This window comes from Ruditapes philippinarum, unplaced genomic scaffold (assembly GCF_026571515.1).
Source record: "Ruditapes philippinarum isolate M1 unplaced genomic scaffold, ASM2657151v2 ctg2346_1_1_1_1, whole genome shotgun sequence".
Lineage (NCBI taxonomy): Eukaryota > Metazoa > Mollusca > Bivalvia > Venerida > Veneridae > Ruditapes > Ruditapes philippinarum.
In genome coordinates, this window is record NW_026859050.1 from 44,759 (window position 1) to 72,587 (window position 27,829).

A 27,829-nucleotide genomic window follows, 5' to 3' on the forward strand; every position below is an offset into this window, starting at 1 on the left:
CAAGCATAGTAATTTTGTTTGTTTGTTTGTTTCATTTAACGCCTTTTTCTAACAGTATTTCAGTCATATAGGCGGGTAGTTTCCTAACCATCGTTCCTCCAGAGTTACACCAGTACTAGACTACTTTCCTCGCTCTAAACTACCAAAGCATCTCCCGGGGATTGAACCCACGCCAGAGAGGTAACTGGATTAGACGTCATTGACTCTAACCCCTCGACCACGGAGGCGGTAATTGTATATCTGAACAGAGCAAGATTACAAACGTGTTAAAATATATCTATACATGCTTAAGATATATCTAAACATGTTTAAATTCATCGAAACATGTTTAGATATATGTATACATCTTTGTAAATAATCTATACATGTTTAAATATATACGTAGATGATTGAAATATATACTAGGGATAATAAAACCGTCTACTGTTAGTAATTAACCGTCGTTAAGACGTAACTAGTGCTAGTCCGATTATTATTTATGTGAATATGGCGTGGATGTTCTCGTAATAAGTAACTAGTTATGTAAATGTATCAACTTCATTCACTACTCTGATTTTTATTTAGTAAAACAGTCGTGTGGAGTTATTTATTACAAACATGTTAAAGGTCCAAGCAGATATAAACGTCGTACATACACAATTTTCAAATCTCATTATGAAACAGAACATGATGTTAGAATGTTTAGAATAGACCTTAACAGGTGTCTTGGCAAATTCAAAAGAGGATCAGGTATTGAACTAGGAAGATATGATAGATAATAAGTAGAATAGACTCATTGTTTCATTGTTGGAATATAGTTGAATGTGAAGCACATGTTTTCTTACATTGTCCTCTTTATGATTCAATTAGATTAGATTTACTGTAATAAGCAAATATACTTTACAATGGTTTTGATAATTTTCCTGATATTGACAAGGTGGGACGCATATTATCTGATATACCTATAGCATTTATAAGTTCCTAAACCTGTTTTCATATCATAATAAAAAAGTTTTATATCATTAGTAACAATTAACACGCTGTCTCATATATATCAATTGTAGAAATTCATTTCTGAACATTATTGTGTTATTGTTTATTGCATTACCTTGGTAAATTGTTTTAATGATATAACAAAAGTGTTTGTACTTTCCAAAAGTTTACTCTGTCTCGAAATGTGATTTTGATCTGATCAAAAACATATTATCATTTAACACCTATTTTGAGAATGTTGAGCACTTTGACGTATTATTTATTTTCATTATTTATTTATCATTTTGAAGTCGTTTCAATCCATCCTTTAACATGGATACTTTAATATTTAACTTGTATCATATGTATATAAAAGAGAAATATATGTATATTGATGTTACTGTTAAATAATAGAGAAGTGCATGTTAAAGTATTGTGATGTTTCTGTTTCTAGGTTGGTAATGTACTTACTATATTACAAGATGTGTTTTATTTATGTTATTATATACTGTGTTATATAAATGTGCATAAATGAATATTTATACATAAAACAATTCACTAATCAATAAAATATAATACATTTGAAGTAGGATTCATTTTGTTTCTTGTTGGAATATGGTATATAGATTTTATTAAATAAAAGATTCATTTTAAACAGTATTTTGATACAATGCATTACTAACACATGTAAATTACTCATAATAGATCAGGATAATTTAAGTTCAATGCTGATAAAGACCTTTGTGGTTAAGTCCCGCGCATCGAAACTCCGAAATATTGTTAGATAGCAGATGACCACCGCGGAGACCCGTATTGTTTCTTATATAATATGGCATCATATAAATGTGACCAAAATGGCATGAACTCTAAATTTATATCATGCAAATTTGATTAGAAAATAGTTTAACAGAACTTAAATCACGTTATATTATGAATTCAAATGTTTTACATTGTGTTTTTGTGCTCCTTGAAAAATTCATGTGTAGCTGCCTATGTTGTATGTGCTTTAAACATATATTGTATGTTTAACGCCATAAAATTATTTGAGTTTGAGAAAATTCTTTGTAAATTACCGCACTCCCTCAAACGTGGACTAACACAGGTTTATGTATTATGTGGGTTTGGTCATTTTATCAATAAATAACGAGTTTGTCCTTCATTACAAATTTCGAAAAGTAATGCTGAGTAAATATACCAAACCCATTTACCATATGCCGATTCTAGCCAGGTTACTGCGCAGGAATACTGTAGAATTACGACTTAATCGTGACAGTAAGATTTTATTTAACTGTTTATAATTGTGAGATCTGAGTATGTATTTAAGTTGATTACGGATAGAAATGATGATAATGTGAATGAATGTTCCTTTATTTTCAATTATTAAAACGTGTCCTATAAAAGTCAATATGAACAGTGTTCAGCTGTCATTATTAACATGCTGGTTGCTTCAAAGAACCCATTTAGCATTTTGTTTTAATATATTATACCTATAATAATTCGGAATAACCGACAACCCTTAGACGTACATTTTGCATTGTTTTATATCTTAATACAAAGACAAACGCATGTAAATCTACATGTAAATCAATGTGAACATGTACGGCAGAATGAATATCTTCCCTACGCGTTTTGATTTTCCTATTCCATGTTTTAAAATATATAAATTAGAAATCACATAATAATATAAGGTATTTCACAGCGTCTGCCAATATGTCAAAACGGACATGAATGAACCAAATGCAATTAACATTTTAAATAATTCTGATAAGTGATAGAACAGATAAGTACATAAATCAGAACATATACAACACAGATATATACACAGATATATATTTGAAAATTGAAAATAACAAACATATGTTGAATTTATGTACTTTAACTATACCTCTACCGGTTTCACAATATCATCAAGAGGATAATGAAAATATTGATATGGAAACGACTATAACATTGGTTGTTCAGAATATACATGTATATTTAAGAGTTTTATCTTACGTAATATCCGACAGAAATGAAATAATGTCAGATAAAAAATAACACAAACATATCATGTGAGGCTATTGCATTTGAAATCGGTAATTGACGAGCAAAACATCAAAAATTTCTTTTATATATGTTGCATAAATCCAAGACCAAAATTTGGAATGTCATTAAAGAACATTGAATACTTGTTTATCGAACCTTGATAAAGTGTACATACTGCCTAAATTCCTCGGCATGTATGGACTAGATACAATAAATAAACTTAAATATTAACGGTTCTTTTGTTTGATTGATTTTAGGTCAAACCGAGACTTTGTAAAGGTCATATGACGACTTGTAAGCTTTAGAAGTGTAGGAAGGCCTCAGGTGTCCTCGTGCATTATAATAACTGAGAATATATTTAAACAAAATCAAATGAAGTTTACTAGGCAACCTATCATGAAACAAATTAAGACATTTTGATTTATGATACAGGATAACAATACATCTTGGTTATTTTATTATGTTTCATAGTATTTTAATAACAAGGAAGGAAATTTGAAGATTATTTATAATTGTCATTAAAATTCGTACCATTTACTATAAATGAACGTTGAATAATGACATAGAAGATACTGTTCGCTCGTTCATAATTTTCTAATTCACTGCTCCTAGGAAATTTATGACGTCTTGCGAAACAAGGAAGATAAGCTGAAGTGAAATAGAAAATTATTAGTAGCTACAAGTTAAGGTTGATATTGAAACATTATGTATTCATTACTCATTGCCAATGATATTATTACAAATTAATTAAATTGTTATATTTCACTCAAATAAAAGAAAAGAGTAAAATATTTTTATCAACATTAATCTATTATTTCTGAAACAATATTAACAGTTTAATGATTACATTTTAATTTTGTATCTATTTACTGTTAATATACTGATTAAGTTTTCCAACATTTCTCTAGAAAAAAGTCATTTCGTTTTACTAAGTTAACGTACTTACGCTGTCGCGAATAACGCGAGTCATTGTGATATGAGCGGTGCTATCTAGATTGTTCACTTAAAATTTATGGAACGGTACCGAGGACGGTACTTCTAGAACGTGTTATCATTATAGTCACATGACAAGTATTTCCCGCTCCTTTTCAGACAGTATATAAGCGATCGCACATTGTTGAACAGGGAGAACGAAAAGAAAAGTGCTAGAGTAAACTGTTAAAGAAAAATTAAATCTATTTTATAAAAAGTGACAATAAAAGGAATTACATTTTACAAAGTATTTTATTGGTTAATATGCATAAAGGATATGATAAATAAAATTATTAAAACTGTATACGTTGTTGTTCAATTTGTAGTATGAGATGACTTAAAAGTTAATACAGTCCTCAAAAACAAAATCTGTCTCTACTACAAAATGTTCCCGCGAACCGGATATACGGATCTACGGATATACGGATATACAGTTAAACGAAAAATTATGGATCTTAAAAACTTGGAAATTTAAAAAGAAACATTTTACAAAGCTAAGGAGTAGATAAATAAGAAAAGGATTTAAAAACTGGTTAAAGTTAAAGTGTATAAAACTCTTCTTGAATCTAATGTAGACAAGTTAAAGAATTGTAAAAGTCGAGAAAAGAAGTTAAACGAAACAGTCTAAAAGTGAAAAGGAAACAAAGTTTAAAGGTAAATTGAGTTCTTATATATCAACAGAAAGACTGTTGAAAGTTGGCTTTATTGAAAAGTTAGAAAAGAAAGACAAAAAATCATGTTTTAAAAAAGCATTTGCCTTTATAAAAATGTCTGGAATTATAGAGTAAAAAGATGTGAAATATTCGATTTAAAGTCAAAAGTGTGTACAAAGTTAGTACAAGAAAAAAGTAGATTAAAAGGTGTTTTAAGTATAAAAAGTGTAGTGAAACAAATATAATTAAATTTCTCTACATCAGAAAATGGCGAGTATACAATATATTAAAGGTGTAAGGACCAGGTTCCGAAATATTTTAGACCTAGAAATACAAAAGGGTGATGGTCTGTTGAACACAGAAATCGATGAGGAATTTGATTTAGACAGAATGCTTAACGAAGTGTCGAAATGTTTTGAGAAGGTAAAAGAATATAAAGAAAAGGTTGAGAGACAAAGTGAAAAATTAGTGGAATCGATTGACAAAAAAGAAAGCGAGATGATTGAGGAAATTATTGACGAAGATCTCACCTTGTGTGAAAAAGCCTTCGACATGTGTCAAAATTTACAAGTGTTCACTAAAACGTTGATGCAAAGTAAAGAAAAATTAGAATTTAAAGTTGATCAAAAGGATTACACCCATGATTTAGTGGAGGTTCAAAAGAACATTCAACAGTTACTTGAAGCTCAAATGAGACAACAAGAAAAAGAAAAACGAAAAGAAAACGAGAAAATGTCATCAATTAAACTTCCAAAGATAGATATGATCAGTTTTAATGGTGACAAAACAAGATGGACAGAATTTTGGGACAGCTTCAAAAATGCTGTACATAACAACAAATACATATCAAATGTTGAAAAGTTTAACTATCTGAAGGGAAAACTAGTTGGCGAAGCAAAATCTGCGATAACAGGGTTGGCATTAACTAGTGACAATTACATAATGGCGGTGGATATCTTGAGAAAGAGATTCGGTAATACACAGGAAATTATTGACTTGCATTACAGTCAGCTTATTAACATTCCAATCGCTACAAGTAAAGTCAATAGTTTACGATGTTTGCTTGATGGTGTTGATCAACATATAAGGAGTTTGGAAGTTTTAGAAGAAAATGTAAACCCAGGACATAGTAGTATCTATAGTCAAATCAAAGTTGCCTGAAGATGTGCTAGTACATTTGGAAATACAAAATGGAACTGACAAAAGATGGACGGTACGTACGTTAATGGAAAAATTGTATGCTTACATTGTAGCACGTGAAAGAGCCCTAAACAGGAGCTTCTAAACAAAGAGACAATACATCTTCAAAAACATTCAACGCAAGGTCTTTCACACATACAAAAGCAGAAAGTACATATTACAAAGGACCGGTACAGAAAAACATCAACGCAGGCGCTAGTTTCTACTTCTAGACAACAACGGAAGCCAGTCAGCACCGTCGTGCATCCAATTAAACGGTGCCGATATTGTAATCAAAATCACTGGAGCGATGAGTGTACTACATACAAGACAATAAGTGAAAGAAAAGATCGCATAAAAGGCAGTTGTTTCAGGTGCCTAAAGGAAGGACATTTATCTTTAGATTGTAAATCAAACAAGAAGTGTGTGTACTGTGACAAAATGAACGCCCACCATCGCAGCTTGTGTCCAAAGAAGTTCACCGTCCAACGGACAATTTCAAATATGTCAACAGATGTTATATCTGATAAAGCAGCAGAATCAGATACAATGACAAACTCATTTCATGTAAGAAATGATAATGGACTAATGTCAATGAACGAAATGGTTCTTATGCAAACTGCAAACTAACAAAAATAAAAAAACCCAAGTGAAAGAACTGATACAGAAGTACGAGTATTACTTGATTCTGGGTCGCATCGAAGCTATATTTCAGAAAAATTAACTCAAAGGTTATGCCTAAAAGGGGAAGGTGAACAAGAAATCCATGTCGTGACTTTCGGGAATACAAAAGCAAAAACAATTAAAACAAAATACGTAAAGGTTGATGTGAGGCTAAATAATGGTAAATATGTGCAAATCACTGCCAATATAGTTCCTTTAATTAGTGGTGAATTACAGAGGAAACCAACATCAGATCTGTTTTCAGATAGAGTGAATGATATTCTATCAACTGTAAAATTGGCGGACACCATGCCAAAAGAAAGTGAATCTTCGTCAATTGAGTTCTTGATTGGAAACGACTACTACCTGGACTTTCTAAATGGTGAAAAATTAGAACTTCAAAATGGACTTTTATTTGCTTTCGTCTAAGTTTGGATGGATACTAAGTGGTAGAATTAAAGGACACAATACGATGATTCAAATGACAATAATTGCTTATTCTAACATATGGCAGTAAACAGAACAGTACAAATGCATTTCACTACTATACGATAATGTACTATCACCTAAAGACAGAACTAGAAGACTTTGGAACGTTGAAAAGTATTGGAATTGTAGATAAAGAGTCACAAAAAGAAGACGATCTAGTCAGGGAAGACTTTACTAGAACGCTTAAGTATTGAAAACGGCAGATACCAAGTAAAGTGGCCGTGGAAAAAATGAATGTCCCGATTTACCGATCAAATAGAGATTTAGCATTAGGTAGATTAAAATCAACAGTAAATCGTATGAAACAATCCAGACATACTAACTAAAGTATCCATATATGTGATTCAAGATCAACTCCAGGAAAGGTATAATAGAAGAAGTCAAACCAAATAAATCAAACGGTACTGTGCATTACCTAGCTCACCATGGAGTCATTACACCACAAAAAACAACAACCAAACTTCGGGTAGTATACGATGCATCGGCAAAGACTTCAAAAGAAAATAACTGTCTGAACGACTGCTTGTATCGCGGTCCTGTTATGGTTCATGACTTATGTGGAATATTGTTGAGATTTCGAAAACATCCGATCGCAATTGTAGCCGACATCGAGAGGGCGTTCCTTCAAATAGAACTTCAAAGAGATCAACGTGATGTTACAAGGTTCTTATGGTTAAAAGATATTGACAATCCAATGACTAACGCATGTAACATACAAGAGTTTCGCTTTTGTCGGGTACCGTTTGGAGTTGTGTCAAGTCCTTTTCTTCTTGGTGCCACAATTGAACATCATCTTGACACTTTTCATAATGAAATATCAAACAAATAAAAAACGATATCTACGTGGATAATATGATAAACAGGTGCAAAAGACATAACAGAAGCGAAGATTCTTTATAAAGATGCAAAAACTATATTCAATGCTGGATCTATGAATCTAAGAGAATGGGCTTTAAATAATGAAGAGGTCAATTCACTCTTTTCTCCTGAAGACCGTGCAGAAGTGAAATCAATGAAAGTGCTAGGGCTTGAATGGAACTTGGAAAGTGATACTCTTTCATATCGTTCTGCAAAAATGCTATGCCATAGTCTTCATGCTACCAAAAGGGAAATTCTAAAATACATTGCATCCATTTTCGATCCACTAGGCTTGATTAGTCCTGTTATCCTTGATGCTAAATATTTTCTACAAGAACTGTGGAATAAACACCTAGAGTGGAATGATGCCCTCAGTGATGATGATCAAAAGAAATGGATCTCATTAGAGAAACAACTGATGAATGTGGAACATGTCTGTATACCAAGATCTATATCTGCAAACTGTTCAAAACTAGTTGAATATCGCATTGTATGTTTCTGCGATGCATCACAAAAAGCGTACGCTGTTGCAGTATACTTACATCAACGGTCAGAAGATACAACAAAAGTAGATCTCATCTTTTCAAAAACACGTTTAGCACCTTTGAAAAAGCTTTCAATTACAAGACAAGAACTCTTAGCTCTTGTTATAGGTTTACGATGTTTACAGTTTGTTAAGAGTCATCTTCATTTACCAATACTTGATTCATCCATATGGACTGATTCGCAATGTGTCCTACATTGGTTACATACAAAAAAGCAATTATCAGTATTCGTTAAAAACCGTGTTAATGAAATAAAGAAGATTTCAGAAAATGTTACAATATCCTATGTTCCATCTAAAGACAATCCAGCAGATATTGCATCTCGTGGCACACTTTGCCAAAATCTTATGAATAACAAACTTTGGTGGGAAGGCCCAGCTTGGCTTAAAAATGAGCCAGGTGAATGGCCCCAATTTAAAGTTCCGCATAATAGCAAAGAAGATAACAGTTATGAATCTGAGATACGTAAATTAAAGAAACCTAGTGAGATTAGTTTGGTACAACCATCGCGTGGCACAAATACAATTGAAAACACTAGTTCAGATGAAAATACTGGTCCATTAACAATAAACAGCCAACGGTTCTCTTCACTTACAAAACTTCTTAGAGTTACTGCTCTTGTGCTAAGATTTGTGAGAAAACTACAAAAGAAAAATACAACAAGGTATATCACATGTGACGAAATTAAAGAGTCTGAAAACATGTGGATAAGACACATTCAAAGATTATATTACAAAGACGTATTTGACGCCATTTCTTGTGGTAAGCAAAACAATATTCAACAACAGCTTGGAATTTACATTGATACATACGGAATCCTACGCTGTAAGGGGCGACTTGAAAATGCTGACATAAGTGAAAGTGCACGTTGTCCGATACTTCTTCCAAAATATGACTGGTATACACGTCTTATTGTAGCTAAAACACATACAGAAATTCTTCATAGTGGTGTTTCACAAACGTTGTCTGTAGTGCGAAATCGCTTTTGGATTCCGCATGGTCGTGCTATTGTTAAATCAGTGTTAAAATCATGTATGATCTGTCGCCGATTTGAAGGTGGCCCGTACAAGATGCCACCGTTTTGCTCATATCCAAAATCCCGTGTAACCGAAGGTATTCCATTTTCTAGAATTGGAATAGATTACATGGGTCCTTTATATTCAAAAACAAATAAAGACAGTGAAAAGAAAGTTTGGATTTGCCTGTTCACATGCCTTATGACGAGAGCAATTCACCTAGAAATTGTATGTGACATGACAACAGCTGAATTTCTCATGTGTTTCAGAAGATTTGTAGCACAAAGAGGTTCTCCTACCCTTATTATCAGTGACAATGCCTTACAATTTCGTACGGCAGATAAAATTCTTGATCATCTTTGGAATAAAATTCCTAAAAATGCTGAAATAATGAGTAATGTTTCAAATGCTGGTATAAAATGGATGTTTAACGTAGAGTTGTCTCCCTGGATGAGAGGCTTTTACGAAAGGCTAGTTGCTTTAGTAAAAAGGTCATTAAAGAAAGCCATTGGTAGAAAAATGTTATCAATAGTGCAGTCACAAACTCTTATTAAAGAGATAGAAGCAGTTATAAATTCAAGACCTTTAGTTTATGTTGGGGATGACCTGCATTCTAATATCCCTATCACTCCTGCTCATTTTCTGTCAAATAATCCGAAAATTGGGATTCCTGAATTAGAAATCGACAGTGATGACGATTATATTCCAATTGAAAGCACAAAAGATAATTTACTTAAACTATGGAAAAAAGGTCAAAGGTTATTGGATATATTTTGGAAAACTTGGAAAGACGAATATTTACTAAGTCTCCGGGAAAGATACCAAAACACGTTTAAAAATCACCCGGGTCAAATGCAGTTTAAACCTAAAATTGGAGATATAGTGTTAGTAAAAGATGATACTTCAAGAGGAAATTGGAAGTTTGGAAAAATTACACAATTGATTAAAAGTAGAGATGATGAATGTCGTTCAGCTAAAGTTTTAATTTCATCTGGAAATGAACTAGGACGGCCGTTAAATTTGCTTTACCCATTAGAAGTTTCGGGAGAAGAACAACAATCAGAGTTAAAAGATGAAACTTCTGAACGTTGTAAAAATACAATTGTTTCTCGTTGTCAAAGACAAGCAGCGATAAAAGCAAAATGTAAAATCAAACAGTTGTTGAGTGATAACAATAAATGAAAATACATAGCACTAAATAAATAGCTAAAAATGAAAAGTTGGCTAAAAGAAATTCAAAAGTATCAATATTAAATTAAATAAAATCAAAAACTCTTATTAAATTCGTTCAATAAATAACATTTAAGTATATAAACATGTTTTCATGTAGTGCGCTTCAATGACCCTTTTCAAAAGAGGTCATACGCATATTTATTGGATTAGGCTTTAGTTGCTATAAAAATATCATGCGACGATGACATTGTTTGTAAAACTTGATAATTGACTGCTGATCATCCATGCGCGAATTCTGTGCTACGGTACCAAACATTGATTGGGGATTTAATAATTGCCAATGCAAATTCACGAAAATCACGTGCAACGGTGTCCAAACATTATAAAACTCTTTACATTCCATATTTACTTCATTAGATTTTGGATGCTTACTGCGAAATAATCAAATCAAGATGTATTATTGTAAATTTAAATTCTGTCGACGCTTTTATAGCAATTATAAATCATTACAAAGACATGTCCAAGAAATTCATTCTCCGGAAAACAAATTTTACACATGCATTATAACTGGGTGCAAAGTCAAACTAAAAAGGAGACACTACCTAATAAAACATTTAGAAAAGGTTCATCTAATGACAAAAACTGATGCAAAGAAATTAACATACAAAATCAACACAGAAATCACAGAAAATAACATCACAACTGAAACAAAACAAGTAAGATCTCCCTATCTTCCAATGACAGAAAACATATCAGATGTTGAAGAAAATACAACCACTGCCGAAATATTTGCAAATGCAATGAAAGTAATCAACACAAATGAAGATATGGATTTCAACAATAATGAAATTTTTTATGCAAGAAAGATAAGTGCTGAAGAATTAGAGTTAGATATTCAGGAAAAATATCATTATGACGATTGTGATTACACATTCCTTTCGTACAAAGTCAAAGATACCATGAATATATTAGATACTGATAAAGTGCAACCTGATAACAGCATTTCATTGGACAAAGTGTCAAGATTTCAGTTAGTACCGTCTGGATTGCAGGACTACTTTAATATTGCAACCGACAGTCATTCAGATGATGAAGTCACAATTGTACTCTATGAAACTTAAAAACACATCTGGAATTTATATAAACATATGTTCATTAATTTAGTTTATTTCTTTTGCGGCGGGAATGTCGCGAATAACGCGAGTCATTGTGATATGAGCGGTGCTTTCTAGATTGTTCACTTAAAATTTATGGAACGGTACCGAGGACGGTACTTCTAGAACGTGTTATCATTATAGTCACATGACAAGTATTTCCCGCTCCTTTTCAGACAGTATATAAGCGATCGCACATTGTTGAACAGGGAGAACGAAAAGAAAAGTGCTAGAGTAAACTGTTAAAGAAAAATTAAATCTATTTTATAAAAAGTGACAATAAAAGGAATTACATTTTACAAAGTATTTTTCTTGGTTAATATGCATAAAGGATATGATAAATAAAATTATGAAAACTGTATACGTTGTTGTTCAATTTGTAGTATAAGATGACTTAAAAGTTAATACAGTCCTCAAAAACAAAATCTGTCTCTACTACATACGCTTCAGATTTATGTTTTAACTTACGTCCGATTTTTTTTCCGTTAAGGCGTTTTACTAAACATTTGGGTACGTGAGCATTTCGTAAGTATTTACGTAAAGTAACACTTAAAATTTCTTGGCATAAAACTTACGATTGGCATCATATTTATATGAATATAGAGAAGGAAAGCTAATTAAAGATACACGCTTTGTTCATATTTTGACGGTGAAAAGGCTATAGAAAAGAACCTGTCTGAAGCAGCCTTAAAGTTACGACGTAAATCTACGACGTCTTAGCTACGACCATGTTGATAAAACGCGACGTAGACGTAAGATCGGTCGTACGACCAAATCTTAGCTTCGACCGGGCGTACGACCGTTGATAAAACGACACCCTGGATATATATAAGAAACGTACGGATATTGAAGCCATCCTATCATCTCAAAGACGAAAATGTTTTGTACTTCACAACAGCAGGTGTCAAGTGCCGTGTGGCAGCCGTAAAAAGTTGCCCCGTACTTCACTTCAGTGTTGTTATATTTTCTGGTCCTTCGGGATCATTGATGCCAACACTATAAAGTGTTGAGAATTGAGTACCGCTCAAGCCGGTGCTAGGGGGCGTGAGGGATGTTGCACTTATTCATTATCCCTCATGTACAGACTCAATCAAACCGAGTCTGCAGTTCTTATGTTATTTTGTTGTGATTAATGCTTCCGAGGGATCACTTTGTTTCCAGAATTTTTTACTTTCTAATTAAAACAATTGTTGGTAATCTCCATTTAGTCGTGGTTAACCTCGGCCAAATGAATATGTATTAATCGTTATTAAGTGCTTAAATTATTTCAACTTAACGAGCATTGACGCTGAATGTAGATCTATTTAAAATCATAAATTACACACTGAAACTCAGTTATTTACATTTGTTTAATCTCAAGTAAGGGAAGACGGAATGGTAGTATTTTATGATAAAATTGTAATGTCTAGATTATTTTTCACGGATCATTTAGGACTCATTTATCATTTGTAGTTTAATCCAACTAGTAAATACTCGGTTTTCTTTGCAATAAATGATGCTGGATTTTTGTTTGTATTTATATGTAAAATATTTTAATGAAGATAAAATTAACTGTTGCATTTTTACGGCTTTACGACAAATATTCTTATATCATTACTTCTTTGATGGGAACACTGCAATGATGACTATAAACTTGAGTATTTTTTTCTTTACATGTAGTGGTTCTACGCTTTAGGCGTATTTATCGAATGTTTCATCATAACGTAAAAAGAACTGCTGGGCTTTCTTTACTTGATTGACAAAAAAAAAAAGAAATATGCGCGTTACGTGAATAAGCTATATATTTACAATAAAGTGAAAAAAAAAACTCGACATTTCTACTTGCGGGAAACATATCAGTTTTTTTTTACTAATAGTCTATATATATTCATATAAAGCAGCTATGATCATATGGGACTCTCTCAAAACCCCTGTGTGAATGAATGGTACAGCGTGTGAATTGTTTAGGACCATGGGACTACGGAATTCTTATTTAGTTTTCTGGAACGATTTGCGGCCAACGATTTATCTGATAAAAGATAATTTATTTTGAGAAATATTCCCGAAACGCCTCCTGTTGGAGTTTTCTTAAGACATCATTTGAAAAGTTATGAACAAATTAAACGTTAGTGTAAGAAAAGACTTCTGAACCATTGTGAAACGAACGCAACGTAAGCGTAAAATTACATCAATACATACGTTGTAAGAAATCGAGCCCGATTAAATTACGAATCTTGCAGTCTATAGAGATATAAAACGCAGACCTTTGCATCGTATAAGCTTTGTCAATAATTAATGCATGCTACACACTTATACCTTTAAAACAACGCAGAACTTTTATTAAAAATTCCATGAAAACTGTTATTTGAGCTGATTAAGATGAAGTAATAGCAACATAAGAACCAATACGACTGTCTTGATGTAGTTCAAAGGCTTTAAGTATGTAACGACACAATTGAATGCGTGAATGAAGAATTCAGTCGTTTCATATAAATGATAAATCTGTAAAATCAAATAAATATAAATACATGTTTTAACATTTTTCTAAACCCCCTACCCCCTTCGAAAAAAAGGAAATCACCATTCAATGAGAAGTAAAAAAAAACGCTCTACTTTTATATTACGCATTTTGGGCGTTTGTACCTGTTAACAAAATTTGTTTACAGAGAAATCGAAAATACGTAGTACCCCTCCACTAACTCTCTATATATCAAATGAGAATGAAAACAAAAATCCACTTTCATATTACACTTTCTGGGCGTTTGTTTCTGTAAACAAAATTAAGTTTATAAAGATGATTGTAAATACGTAGTGCCCCTCCACTCACTCTCTATATATCATCATCGCAATGAAATAAATCAGCAAATTCATATCTTATTTCGTATCACTTTTTCATGATTACACTATCTGTTTTTATCTCTATCAATTTAAATAACAGCTGCGACACAGCAGCTTAATATAGTATGTAATTTGTTCCTGTGAAGTTCTTGCTTGTTTTAAAGATTATATTTTACTAGTCAAGTGTTAGAAGGTTTTAATAACAACGTTGTTTCGGTTTTGATATACATTTGTAATTCAAGAACAGTAACAATATTTTGTTAAATAACGATGTTATCTTGAAGTAAATCTGTAACTTTTTGAATAAGTATTAGATGCTATATAAAATGAATGAAAAATTAATTAAAAATACGCTACTTCCCGTAGTAATAGATGTTGAGTATGTCACGTGGTTTGGTTCGTTACTTTCGGCTGCACCAGTATGTATAATAGTATCTTCAATATCAAGTCGAGTAATCATATAGTGACCAGAACAGGCAGATATGAGTTGCTGGTGGAAAATCGTATAGGTTGTACAGGTCGATCACAAAGCTCTACTGGAATGAAGAGTGCGAGCAAAGTATCTTAGCCAACATCGACTCATAAATTATAAGTGGTGTTGTGATTCAGAGGGTACTGTTATCAGTGATCATGCTGATGTGGGTATGGTCGTTAAATTTTCGTTTAGTGATGGCCAAACTGTTTAAATTGGCAAAAACTTGCAAGTAGAACACACAAAACACAAAAATAAACAACAAGTCGTAAAATTTTTATTATTTGCTGTATAAAACAATGTCCAGAAGATCTTTTGGCGAAATAAGGTCGAAAATATTTTGTGAGTTTTGGATAACAATAACAACAGACAGAAACAAGAATACGCTAATAACATTCGCAATCGCCATCATTCTCACAAAGAATAGACTGTAAAAAAGAAGATAATAGTGTACATTATGTGCTACGTCCAGTCCTTTTGCACACAGGCCACAAAATGTGCACAGTTTATTGAAACGCTGAATGTTTGGACTGTTATTTAATTTGAAGTCTTTTCTTCCGAAAACGTTTATTAACAAGAACATTTTAATAGACTGAATATATAATGCCATATGTTTGTTATCTGTCTGCGACAATCAAACACAAACAAAGGAAATTTAACGATTTCACTTCAATTTACTTACATATGTTGACTGTAGTTATAGACTCTCAGTATTGTGAGTCTCGCGCGGCGTACCATACACGGCTAGCACGAGTGCAGAGATGTAACGAGACTCACGTAGAGCACGTTCACCGTCAAGATAGATGGCAAACACACTCTGATATTGATACGTATTCGGACTAATCAGCGTGTAGACTTCGTCTCTGTCTGGAACGACACTAGTACGCTACGAGAATCTATACTAGTTAAGGTAGTGCGAAGCTTCGGCACGATGGCTAGTAGCAGATAGGGACTAGGCAAACTAGAATACGGACACGAGGGTGTAACAACACTTCATCGCGCATTACACCACTCACGGCTGGTAGGTATATGATGCTGATGCGCATGAATAGAGGATGCATGGTGGATTAAATGGACAGCGGTGGACACGCTTCTGTTGACACTCGTTATCACTCACGACGATGGTAATGAGGCCGCGCGGAGTATAACAGTGATGCTGAAAGTGATGATGATCAAGAGGTAGTAAGTAAACTGAATAATAATTATAGAGTATTAAGAACTATGAGTTTGAAAATACGTAAAGACTATATATTAGTGAAAATTAAGTTAATGAATAGATTTACTGCAAATATTTTTAGAATTAGAAATTATGAATATGTTAAAAAAATACAATTATATCATATTCTTGAAGAAAACTTATGGTTTTTAACAGTCATCAGTATTTTTATTTTCTCACAATCAATCGTGAAATTCATGATAACACTCATGCGCATAAAAACGATTTCTTTACAATGTAAACTTAGCCTGGTCATGGAAAAAGAACTAATGTACTATGGTGACTTAGCAGCTATGTTTGAAATACTGAACAAATATATGCGATTCTCGCTTTTTGATAACCATTCTTTAATGTTAATTAAAAATATACTCTTAAATTTCTTAAATTTTGTTATGATCATAGAGAATTTTCGTTTACATTTATTTAGTTATAAAATTCTCAATCTTGTTTACGACATAACATTGTTATATCTTCATAGATATTTTTACGAGAGTATTGTTTATAAAATAGTATTGAGATTACATATATCAGTAAAATGTATGATTTATAAATTTGTACTATATACATTAGTCAATCTAATATTGTACACACGTTTATTTGGGATACACATGTATAACAGATGTAATCTGTATAACTGTGGTTGTAAATGTAATAAACTATTGTTGATATTTCATACGTTAGACGGGGGTAATTTCCATAAACTGACGTTGAGTTATTTCCATAAACTGGCATTGAGATTAAATAGGACAGTCAAGTGTTATCTCCATAAAACTGTCGTTGAGATCACATAGGGTAATCAGAGGTTATTTTCATAAACTGGTGTTGAGATCATATTTTTTAATCTGGGGTTATTTTCATAAACTGGCGTCGGTATTACATAAGTTAATCAGAGGTTATTTTCATATAATTGAGCTAAGATCATATATGTTAATCAGAAGCAATTTTCATAAACTGATACACATGTTAGTCAGGTTTTCTTTTCATAAAATGGTGTCGAAATTGCATAGGCCAGTCAGGGTCTATTTTTATAAAACGTCAGTCAGGCGCTGTTTTCATGAACTGTTGTCGATATTAAATATGTTAGTCAGATATGATTTATATATATTTGTGTTGATATTATATATGTTAATTAGGTGTTATCTTTACAAGTTAAAGTTAATACTGATTATGTCAGTCAAAAATTTGTTTTGTAAATTTATACAAAATAAGTCGGAGTTGAAAGATTACATTTTACTCTCTCTGCAATTCAATGGTATTTTTAGTAAATTTATGTTGAAATTAAACGTGTCGATCACATGTTTTTTTTCCCATAACTTTCTGTTGAATAGTCTTATTTTTGTTATCGTTAAATATCATTACAATCTAAACTCATTTCCATGTAAAGATCAAACGAAATACATTTATACTTGTATCATTAATACATTAGGATCTCGATTAGTATACCAGATTTTGGTCCGAATGATATGCTATTATTATAGAGCCGTATTAAAGAATTTTGTTGAGGGCATAAATATCTCTACACTTTAAAAACCTACTTTGTACAAAGTTGCGCTTATCAAGGTGTATCGAGAATATCTGCGTTAGTCAAATGTAATTCTTATACTTCTTTACTTTTCGTTTTCGTAGTTAAAGGGATATTTTTTACATTCCAGATACGTTCTTTTTTACAGTTATTAAATGCACTTGCAATTTTTGTTCAAGCAATAATATTCTCTGTAAGAACTAATTCCATATGAGTAATTATATTCAATTCTTATCACTTAATTGTCAAGGAATTAGACAGTTTGAAAAACGGGCAAGATTTAAACAATATATTCTGTCACACAAAAATGCCAGATTCTTCTATTATCAGAAACGCATATAACGGTAGACATTGAAAACTTTATTGCAAAAGAATTAAATAAATGGCAAATATTTCACTCATTTGGCTCAAGTAACAGTAGAGAATGCTCTATCTTTATTAATAAATCTATACATTTTGATATCATTGACACTCTTAAAGATACGTATGGGCGCTATATACTTCTAAATATAACCCTAGACAACAATGTTTACACTATTCTTAACATTTATGCCCATAATGAATTATCAAAAAGATACATTTTTTTCCACGATTTGTCGAAAATATTAAATGAAAATGCTCAGGGATATATAATTGTCGGCGGAGACATGAATGACATATTACAATCAACTGATAGATTTTATGTAAACAACAATATAAAAATTAATCCCGGGAAAGGTTTTGCAAATTTTATTAAATCTAATAATCTGATAGATGTTTGGAAACTTTTTAATGAAAACAAAACACAGTTTACCTGGCGAAGGAAAAATGGTACAGAAAAAAGTAGAATAGACTTCTGGTTAGTTGAAGAAAATGCAGTTCCGTTAGTAGTAAAATCCGATATAAGACCCGCTTGTATTAAATACACAGATCATCAAGCAATATTTTTAAAATTACAACAACCATCAAAACGCGGAAATGGTTACTGGAAGATGAACATTTCCTACCTTAAAGAGAGTGATTATAAATTATTGATAGAAGATACAATAAAACAATGCGAGCTTGCTTACAGAAACACAGTATCAAAAACAGACTTTTGGGAATTATGTAAATTAGAAATTAAAAATGCTTCGATTACATATTCAAACGGCGAGCAAAAGAAAGAAAAGAATATATTATAGAACTTGAAACTAAACTTAAAATATTACAAAACAATAGTATATTAGAATCCGAGCAAATTGAAAAATTAGAAAAAGAATCCAAGAACTATATGAAACAAAGGCGAAAGGCGCACAAATAAGATCTCGAATAAATTTTATTGAAAATGGAGAAAAAAACACGAATTTTTTTTTGAATCTGAAAAGTCGAGACAAACGCGGAAAAACGATTAACTCACTTAAAATAAATGGAAATGTACTTTCAGATGAAACGAAAATTTTTAAAGAAACAGTAAATTATTACAGAAAACTTTACACTTCTAGTAAAATTCCAACAGATCATATAAAAACATACCTTAACACTATTAGTATGAAAACAAATTATCCGATGATGAAGCGAGTAAGTGCGAAGGCTATTTAAATTTGAATGAAATAAAAAACTGCTGTTAATGGACTTAAGCCAAATAAATCACCAGGAATTGATGGCATTCCTGCAGAATTCTATCAAGAATTTTTCTATTGTGTAGGCTCACATCTCACAAGAGTGTCTAAATGAATGTTTGATAAAAAACTATTATCTCATTCACAAAAAAATTAGTTGTCTATCTTTAGTTTATAAAAAAGGGGACCCATTATTATTAGGAAAACTATCGACCAAGTCTCATTATTATGTGTGATGTAAAAATTGCAACTCGTGCTTCTTGCCAATAGATTTGCAAACTGTAATTCATAAAAATAGTAAGCTTAGACCAACAAGTTATATTAAAAACAGATTTATCGGGATATAACATACGTTTAATACAAGACATAATAGATTATTCAGAAAAACTCAAATAGATGGTTCGATAATGTTTCTAGATTTTCGTAAGGCCTTTGATACTCTAGAATGGAATTTTTTAATTAATGTACTTAAAACAATTTGGTTTTAAAATCGAACTTTATTAACTGGGTCGAAACATTTTATAATGATATTAAATCATGTATTTTTAACAATGGACATAAATCAGAGATATTAACTTAACGGTGAGGCCATAAATCGAGGTATTAACAGGGATGTCCATTATCTGCTCTTTTATTTATATTAGCTGCTGAAATTATGGCCATTGAAATAAGAAACTCAAACAGTATAGAAGGGATAAAAATCGAAATAATAATAAACAAATTAAAATAGCACAGCTTGCTGATGACACTACTCTTTTTCTGAAATCTGAACAAGACATTCTGAATGCAATAAATCTGGTAGAGCGCTTTGGCAAATACTCGGGGTTACAACCCTCAAATAGCAAAAAACTGAAGCAATGTGGATAGGAAGAAAGTAAATCACGAACTGATAAAGTAGGAAATATAACATGGCCGAATAAACCAATTAAAGCACTAGGAGTCTATTTTGGCATACAATACGAAGAGTGTTCTAAAACTCAATTGGCAGTCAAAACTAACTGAATGTCAAAGTCTAATAAAAAACTGGTTAAAACGTAAAGTTAAACGATGTATGGAAAAGTTCAAATTATAAAATCGTTATGATACCAAAATTTACTTATTTGTTTCATTCTTTAGTTGTGCCAGAAAGTATCGTGAAAGAAATCAATACAATGATATTCAAATTTTATGGGACAATAAACAAGAAAAAGTAAAACGTGCAACTTTAATAGACAATAAATTACAAGGAGGAATAGACATGCTAGACTTAGACTCATATATAACTTCTTTAAAACTTAAATGGGTAAAAGCTTTAACTGATGAATCAGAAGCAAACTGGAAATTAATTCCGAAAACGCCTACTGAAAGATTTTGGTGACAATTTTTTAATATTTTATTGTAATACAGACACTATTAAAAGTCTCAATTGTAGTAATGTGACTGAATTTTATCAAGAACTTATTAAAATATGGATAAAAACTCGCGATTTACATAAGAAAATCAAAATTTGACATTTGAACAAATAAGAAAAACAAATAATCTGGGGCAATAGATTTATTAAAATTAAAAACCAATGTTTGTTTTTTAAACATGGATTAAATCGAATATATATTTTTAAATGATTTACTTAATGATCAGGGTGAAGTAGATCAAAATGTTATCTTAAATAAGCTAGTAGATAAACGCAACTGCGTCGTTGAATTAAACTTGCTCTTTAAAGCTATACCTCTAGCCTGGAAACAAACTATGAAAACGTTTCACTCTTCGCCAAACAAAAATAAAAACAGAAAAACGTCTTAAGATAAATAACAAAACCTTTTTGAATTGATGGATTCAAAAAACAATATATCAAATATTAGTAAACAAAGTATTCATTAAACCCGCTACACATTCGTATTGGTCAAATAAATATGAGACAAAACTAAACTGGAATGATATATATAAATTCATTACAAGATTTCCTGATAATCGTATAAATTCAATTCAATTTAGAGTAATATAACATGATCTTTACAAGCAAAGAAACGCGCTATAAATGGAAAATGTCTCATCTCCAACTCTGTAATAAATGTAATAAAATAGAAGATTATCAACATCTTTTTATCGATTGTATGGCAGTAAATGTATTTTGGGAGAAAATTTTATATATATTTCAAGAGTGCGGAATTCAAAGAAATATACGTAGACTAGACATCCTTATTTTCGGTTATAAAATATCTCAAGAAGAATACTTTTACATAAATGTTATACTCACCATTGTAGGTTTTTTAGTATTTATAAAGCTTACTTTTGTAGTAATAATTGGTCAAATGAATTTAACATTTTAAAACTGTTTTAAAACAGAATTTGAAATAATTTATCAATACTTTAAATACAAGAAGACAAGAGTTAATTTTTTGACAAAATACTACAAATTTTAAAAAGATATATACTAACCTCTAGATAGTATGTTTATGTACGTTGTAACTCTAATACATATGAATATCTCAAATTGAATTTGTTAAATTATGTCATTGTATATATGTATAATTATGTATAATATTTGTGAATAATAAAAAAAAAAAAAAAAAAAAAAAAAAAAAAAAAAAAAGAAATGCAGAAAGTGAAGATGAACTTGTACTACTAGACATATGTGGTCAAGATATTCTTATAAACTTTTCAATGGTTAATTGGTTTTTTACCAAAATGAACGGACGAAGACATTGTTCATTATGAACTTTGATTGGCATGCTAGAGATTAGAATATTACTTGTTATTTCTTTATGATCGTGATTATTAATAGCAACGGATATAACATGTATACAATCATTTATAATCCATACCCATGTGTAACGCATGATCAACACCACACTTGTGGAATTGTCCCTTATTATGTAATCGCTATTAGCGAAGACCCCCTCTTAGGTATCTGTTCACACTTAGTAAAAATATGACACTGGTTTTATTACCATGTCATGTTGAGCATTATTGTTTATTATACAATAATTTTGTAATAATTTATTTTAATAAGAAAAATACAGATTTTATGAATATTGTTTTCCTCTCTTTTTGTGTTTTTATGTGCTATTTTAATACTGAGTTTTTTACTTTTACTACTCTTTTTTTTATTAAAATTGTAAAATAAATTTTAAGAATTCAAATGTCATATTGACCGACGATTATAAGTCAAAACTTAACTGGAAAAAGTCAGTAAATTATGGTTAATCTTTCAATATATAATATTGTTTATTCTTAAACCATGTACATTTGTATTTTTCTTTATCATTTTTTAAATTATCAATCAATTAAATAATTAATAAAATCTAATTTGTAACTTTGAATAATTCCTCGGCATCTTTACTAAACACGAATAACAAATTAAATAAAATGTTTCAAAGTTGATAGTGTCATATTAAAACCATAAAAATGTACCTTTTTCACAATTATTGTACATATTTATTGTTTTTATCTCATATAGATAAAATGAAACATGCTATTGTTGTTGTTGTTGTTTTTTTTTCGAATTGTATGTTTATGTATAATTATAATCAACAAATTTGAGAGTTGATCTATGTTTATTAATGATTGTAACCAAACTAAGTGACAAACATTCATTTTGGAAAAAAGCTTAATTATCTGTAAAATATTTGTTCTGTTCTGTAACGATATCAAACATCTACTCCAAAACCGGGAGAGACCGGACAATAAACGTGTGATACTTTTCGCCGGTCACTAGTATCACGGTCAAAATAGACCGGGAGAGACCGGAATTACCGATAGGAGTTCATCCCTCTATAAATAGATTTTCGGAATATTTAGGTCATCAACTCATCATTCTATTTTAACATACCATGATAACCCACTGTGTACTACAAAATGATAAATAAAAAACCGAAGAGACGGAAAAGGTTATTGCATTTGAAAATGTTTGCATTGCGAAATCCTCCAGTTCGCTATTCATTGTACATATCGCGACATTTCATTTTTAATTAATAATAATCAAGCACCCTCATACCGATCGGAATGATCGGCTTTTATTATGACCGACTAAAAGGCTCGAGAAGTTGCTGTCGCCCTTTCACAAAATCTGATTTCATTCCATAAAGGGGCGCCGCGCTTCGGCGCGGACGACATTAAAGATGTACGTATCAGCCAGTGCATACTTAGACAATTAGATGGTAAAGAAAAACAAACTATGTAAGGAACAAGTTTCCAATAAATTATAATAAACATTTGTTAATATGTACAATATTATATCATGGGGGATGAAATAGAAAATAGATGTTACCAGGTCTTTCAAATAGAATGATCTGGAAACGCGCTATGTAAACCCTTCACGCTATAATTAAACATGTCTCGATATAGGTCGGTATAATTTGCTATACGAAAATTATATAAGCGTTCGAGACAAGGGCGAAAATTAATTACAAGAGCAAAAATGAAAACTCTAACGACATGATGTTCCTTTAAAATCTTTAAACTTGTGAAAAAGGATAATCATTTCGGAAAATAATGTTTTTAAAGCCATATCTGTTGAAAAACATAGATTGCTTGTTCAATATATTCTATATGAAAGACCCTGATATAACGTTAAGTAATAAATATTATGAAAACATGTCTGTGTTTTTACCATTAGTGAGTAACAAGAGGGATCTTCAATGCTTTTTTGTTTTATGCTATATGTTCATTGATGGATTATCTATATAAACGCTATATACTTCAATGATTTCCCAGGAAATTAGCTTTCCTTCTTCAATAACTATCGGATATTGCTTATTAAGTTCATCCAACACATTTGATATAAACACTTTAACTTCTTTTATTTACAATGCACCGAACACCATATTTCTAATTGCAGTGCACGTTGATAAGAAAGAAGATAAATAGAACATGCAGAATGTATATGTTACGTTAGAGTTTGCAACTATATAAATCAGATGATATGCATTGGTAAATGTTTACTATTACTTTTTCGCAGAAAGAAATTGTTAGTTGCGGTGTTGCGGAAATAACGATCTAGAAATGATTTACATGTAAATTAAAAATATCTAAATATCTACGTCAAATGCTTTTTTCTCATATTGTGTTACCTTGCACAAAACTGTATTTCAAATGACAAAGTATATTTAAAAGTATATTTAACTCCTTTTTAGCACAGAATAGAACTCATTCTTTTTCTTATATGTATATATCAAGGCATATGATAATAATATTAAAAGCACGGGCATATTTCTAGAATGTTTATGCTGAAGTGTCGTCTTTTAATTAATAAATGACATTAAAGATTGTTCTTAATTGGGATGTTAAAATATTTGTATACAGAAATACTTGCAAACATCTAACAATTGAAAGATTTATCTGAACATGATAAAAATGTTAAAAGTTTAAGTTATAAAAACGTAATTCCTACATATTTGTGATAATTGATTAGGTTCACAAGAAGTTCAGCGGCTGCTTTTAGACTTTGTGTACCGGGAATGTCCAAAACTATGATGTATCAATTTACTCTGTTATAAATCATAGGTGTAAACCCTGCAGTATGTGTCTATCAGTTTGTAATTATGTATCCAAACCAATTTACATAGCTTAGCAGGATGCTTCTACATCAGTAGTAGATTAATTACCATTTAACTACTCAGGTAGTATGATAAAAATGAATCCATACAGGAAGATAGAAATAGCTTAATATGCTTTAACAAGGAAGATAAAGATAACACTAGCAGGGCTTGAATCTGCATATCTTCCGCATTAATGCTTTGTGTAATTTAACACTTTGTCATAAACGTCATTATGTGGAAAACGATAAAAGGTAGGATAGTAAAATACGTATTCAGCATTTCATGTAAGAAGAAACTGTTACAAGCAAATTTGAATTTCAGCAATAGAACATCTTATAAAAGGCGTTTTAAATGAATCTAAATGCCATCATTCCACTAAAATCATTTTAATAAAAATGCTCACAATATAGACCACTGCACTTGATGACAAAGCTTCTGTAACAAATTACAGTTGAAAAACTGATTTCGTCCCATTGCATTGTTCCTTGTTTAACTATTTTAACTGCCATTGCAGTACTAGAAATTCTGGCATTTAAAATATTGTTTGGTATCATATAAAAAAGATATCTCTAGAAAATTATAATATAAGATCAATCACGAATAGCTCTCAAAGTGCAGTCGTCGACAGGGGTAATTTAAAACAGAAATTTCATATAACATAAGGATTAAACTTTAATTATTGTTAATCTTTATTTTAAAATACCTTTGTAATACAATATTCACGCGTTGTTTGTGTAGGACATAAAAAGGTTTTTTTATTTTTATACATGCGAAAATATATACTTTCATAATTTTCGGTAGAAAACAAACCATATGTGTATATGTGTTTATTTGCAAATTAACATAACAGCACAATAAATGCATTTACAAATTAGACGAATCAAGTTAGGTATCAGGTTTGTTAAGAGCGGATAATTCATCGAGTTTTACTCCCGTGCCGTATGTTTCCTTCATTGTTGTTAAAGTAGTCAGCTCTCTGTCCGTGTTTGAAACATTCACGTGTAAATTTCTACATAAACAATTCTTAGCCATTTTTAAAAGAAGTGTACGAAATTTTTTCCCCACGGCTGTGTAGATGAGAAAAATTTAAAGACGAATTTAACACCAAATAATGTGTTTACTTACACATGTCCATTTCATTAAAAAAAACTGTATCTAGAAAATGAAATTGTGCCACTAATCCAGGAGTTTGACAAATAATGAACACCACAACAATTATAACAAGCACTATACTCATATTAAACTCTGTGTTTTCTTTTGTGTTCGTCAAAACATCTTCTTTGACGCATGCGCATCAATTCAAGAATAAGTAAAACATTTAAGATTCCTAGAATAAGAAGGGGTATTACATATATAAGAATTGTATATAGCCATCCACTATAAATTACTGTATAAAAATATGATTGACCAAAATTCTGTTGTTATAATCATAAAACAATTATTTCCACATACAGTATATCCCGTGGCAAAACATCTTGGAATGTTTATAAGCGGTCGACAAAACAGTTTGTAACGCCAATAATGATATATGCGTTACGTTTGTTACATATATTTATAGATTTAAATGGAAAACAGATTGCTATGTAACGTTCAACTGACACTGCTACAGTTGCCCAAACATTTAATGTTTGTAGAGCCATCACAAAGTAGTTTGTAGGAGTGAAAATATGCGGGTAAATGACGTGATTAAACAACCATTCATGTTGATTAAGTTGAGTTATAGAGATCACAGAAACTCCCATTATTGCACCAATTATAATTCCCGTATCTGTAAGGACTAACGTCCGCAAGAAATATACCGTCGTAGATCGCATTTCTCGACGAAATAAAATAATTCCAGTAAGTATGTTCCCTACAAGACCAATGACTCCGATAATAGGTATAATAACTCCCCAGAAAATAAACATTAACTGTAACATGCCGTCCATGGCATTATCTTGAATCTGATCCTCCCCATAAGTCAGATTTACTTTTAAATTTAACTCTTTCACCTTCATCGTTATTTGAAGGAAACTGTCTTCCTCATCAGCTGAAGTTTTATTCTGTTCATGTGACATGTTTATGTTCACTCTCACTTTGCATGATACAGTCCTGTCTATCTATTTTGCGACATAACGTTTAATGCTTGTAAACTGAAAATATAAAAAAAAACATATTTTTATATGCTTTATAAGCTAGTTTTACTTTTTGCTCACATACATGCGATATATAATATTTATGAATAATAAGTCTAATGTCAAAACTGCTGAAGTGGATTTATTTATGTGATACATTTGATGTCTAGAAAGTCGTCTCTTCACTTGAAACATAATGATCGTTACATGCATATAATTGTTACATATAATAAGCTTAATTGATGGAAGTGACAGTGTAAAATCAACAACAATTTTTGGATTTGATCATTAACGTTGTTAGCTTGTCGGTTCTTGTTCAGTGCCCCTCTGAGAAGAGTACAACTCAAGTTGCCTTATGGGACTAGACTGCGTACCGTTTACACCGCTATCATTTTTCACAAAACAAAAAACAACAACAACAACAAAAAAAGAGAAAAATCATGAACTTATAAGTTATGTATTTGATTGCCTTTAAAAACTTTATTATTCATCAAAAGACAGCATTTGTATACATTTACAAATTTGACGGTGCACCAACCAAACTTAAACGTGTCTTATAATTTGTTTCTACGTTTGCTCTGATTTTGTTTGTTTCTTTTTTCGGGGGGGGGGGGGGGGGGCGGCGACTTTCCAGATTGTTGAGGAAGACCTCGTGTGCCCTCAGCTCAGGGCACCTAAGGTCTCACCCCGATAAGGAATAAGACCCAACCCGGTCTAGAAAGTAGTTCTTTTAAATTTTGAAGCGGCCCAATTTAAGTAATATTTAGTTTGATGGGTCATTGTTAAAGTGTTTTTTATTTGCAAACTTTGTTGTTTTGGTGTTATTAATTAAAAAGTTGTTTTTTTTTTCTAAACTCCAAAACCCATTTTAGGCGGGGATTTAAAGAAAATTTTTTCAAAACCAAAAAACCATAATT

The 27,829-nt window shown here is 31.3% G+C and overlaps 4 protein-coding genes across 4 annotated transcripts; 3 read left to right on the forward strand and 1 right to left on the reverse strand.

The window, feature by feature from the left end:
• Window positions 1-4,868: 4,868 nt before the first annotated feature.
• LOC132755001 (uncharacterized) lies at window positions 4,869-5,762 on the forward strand. Its single transcript, XM_060745777.1, has one exon. The coding sequence runs from the start codon at window positions 4,869-4,871 to the stop codon at window positions 5,760-5,762; it is 894 nt and encodes a 297-aa protein (XP_060601760.1).
• Window positions 5,763-6,221: 459 nt separating this feature from the next.
• Window positions 6,222-7,761, forward strand: LOC132755002 (uncharacterized). The gene is made up of 2 exons (XM_060745778.1): window positions 6,222-6,347; window positions 7,282-7,761. Exons 1-2 carry the CDS (start codon window positions 6,222-6,224, stop codon window positions 7,759-7,761), a joined length of 606 nt encoding a protein of 201 aa, XP_060601761.1.
• A 102-nt stretch (window positions 7,762-7,863) lies between these two features.
• Window positions 7,864-10,533, forward strand: LOC132755003 (uncharacterized). Its single transcript, XM_060745779.1, has one exon. The coding sequence runs from the start codon at window positions 7,864-7,866 to the stop codon at window positions 10,531-10,533; it is 2,670 nt and encodes an 889-aa protein (XP_060601762.1).
• A 15,749-nt stretch (window positions 10,534-26,282) lies between these two features.
• LOC132755004 (FMRFamide receptor-like) lies at window positions 26,283-26,855 on the reverse strand. Its single transcript, XM_060745780.1, has one exon. It carries the CDS (start codon window positions 26,853-26,855, stop codon window positions 26,283-26,285), a length of 573 nt encoding a protein of 190 aa, XP_060601763.1.
• Window positions 26,856-27,829: the final 974 nt, after the last annotated feature.

Bases quoted from the DNA above. Each gene is read 5' to 3' on its own strand.
- LOC132755001 (XM_060745777.1), top strand. From the start codon at position 4,869: ATGGCGAGTATACAATATATTAAAGGTGTAAGGACCAGGTTCCGAAAT.
- LOC132755002 (XM_060745778.1), top strand. From the start codon at position 6,222: ATGAACGCCCACCATCGCAGCTTGTGTCCAAAGAAGTTCACCGTCCAA. The intron at 6,348-7,281 runs GTAAGAAATGAT...ATGTGATTCAAG, and splicing joins CAATGACAAACTCATTTCAT to ATCAACTCCAGGAAAGGTAT.
- LOC132755003 (XM_060745779.1), top strand. From the start codon at position 7,864: ATGAATCTAAGAGAATGGGCTTTAAATAATGAAGAGGTCAATTCACTC.
- LOC132755004 (XM_060745780.1), bottom strand. From the start codon at position 26,855: ATGTCACATGAACAGAATAAAACTTCAGCTGATGAGGAAGACAGTTTC.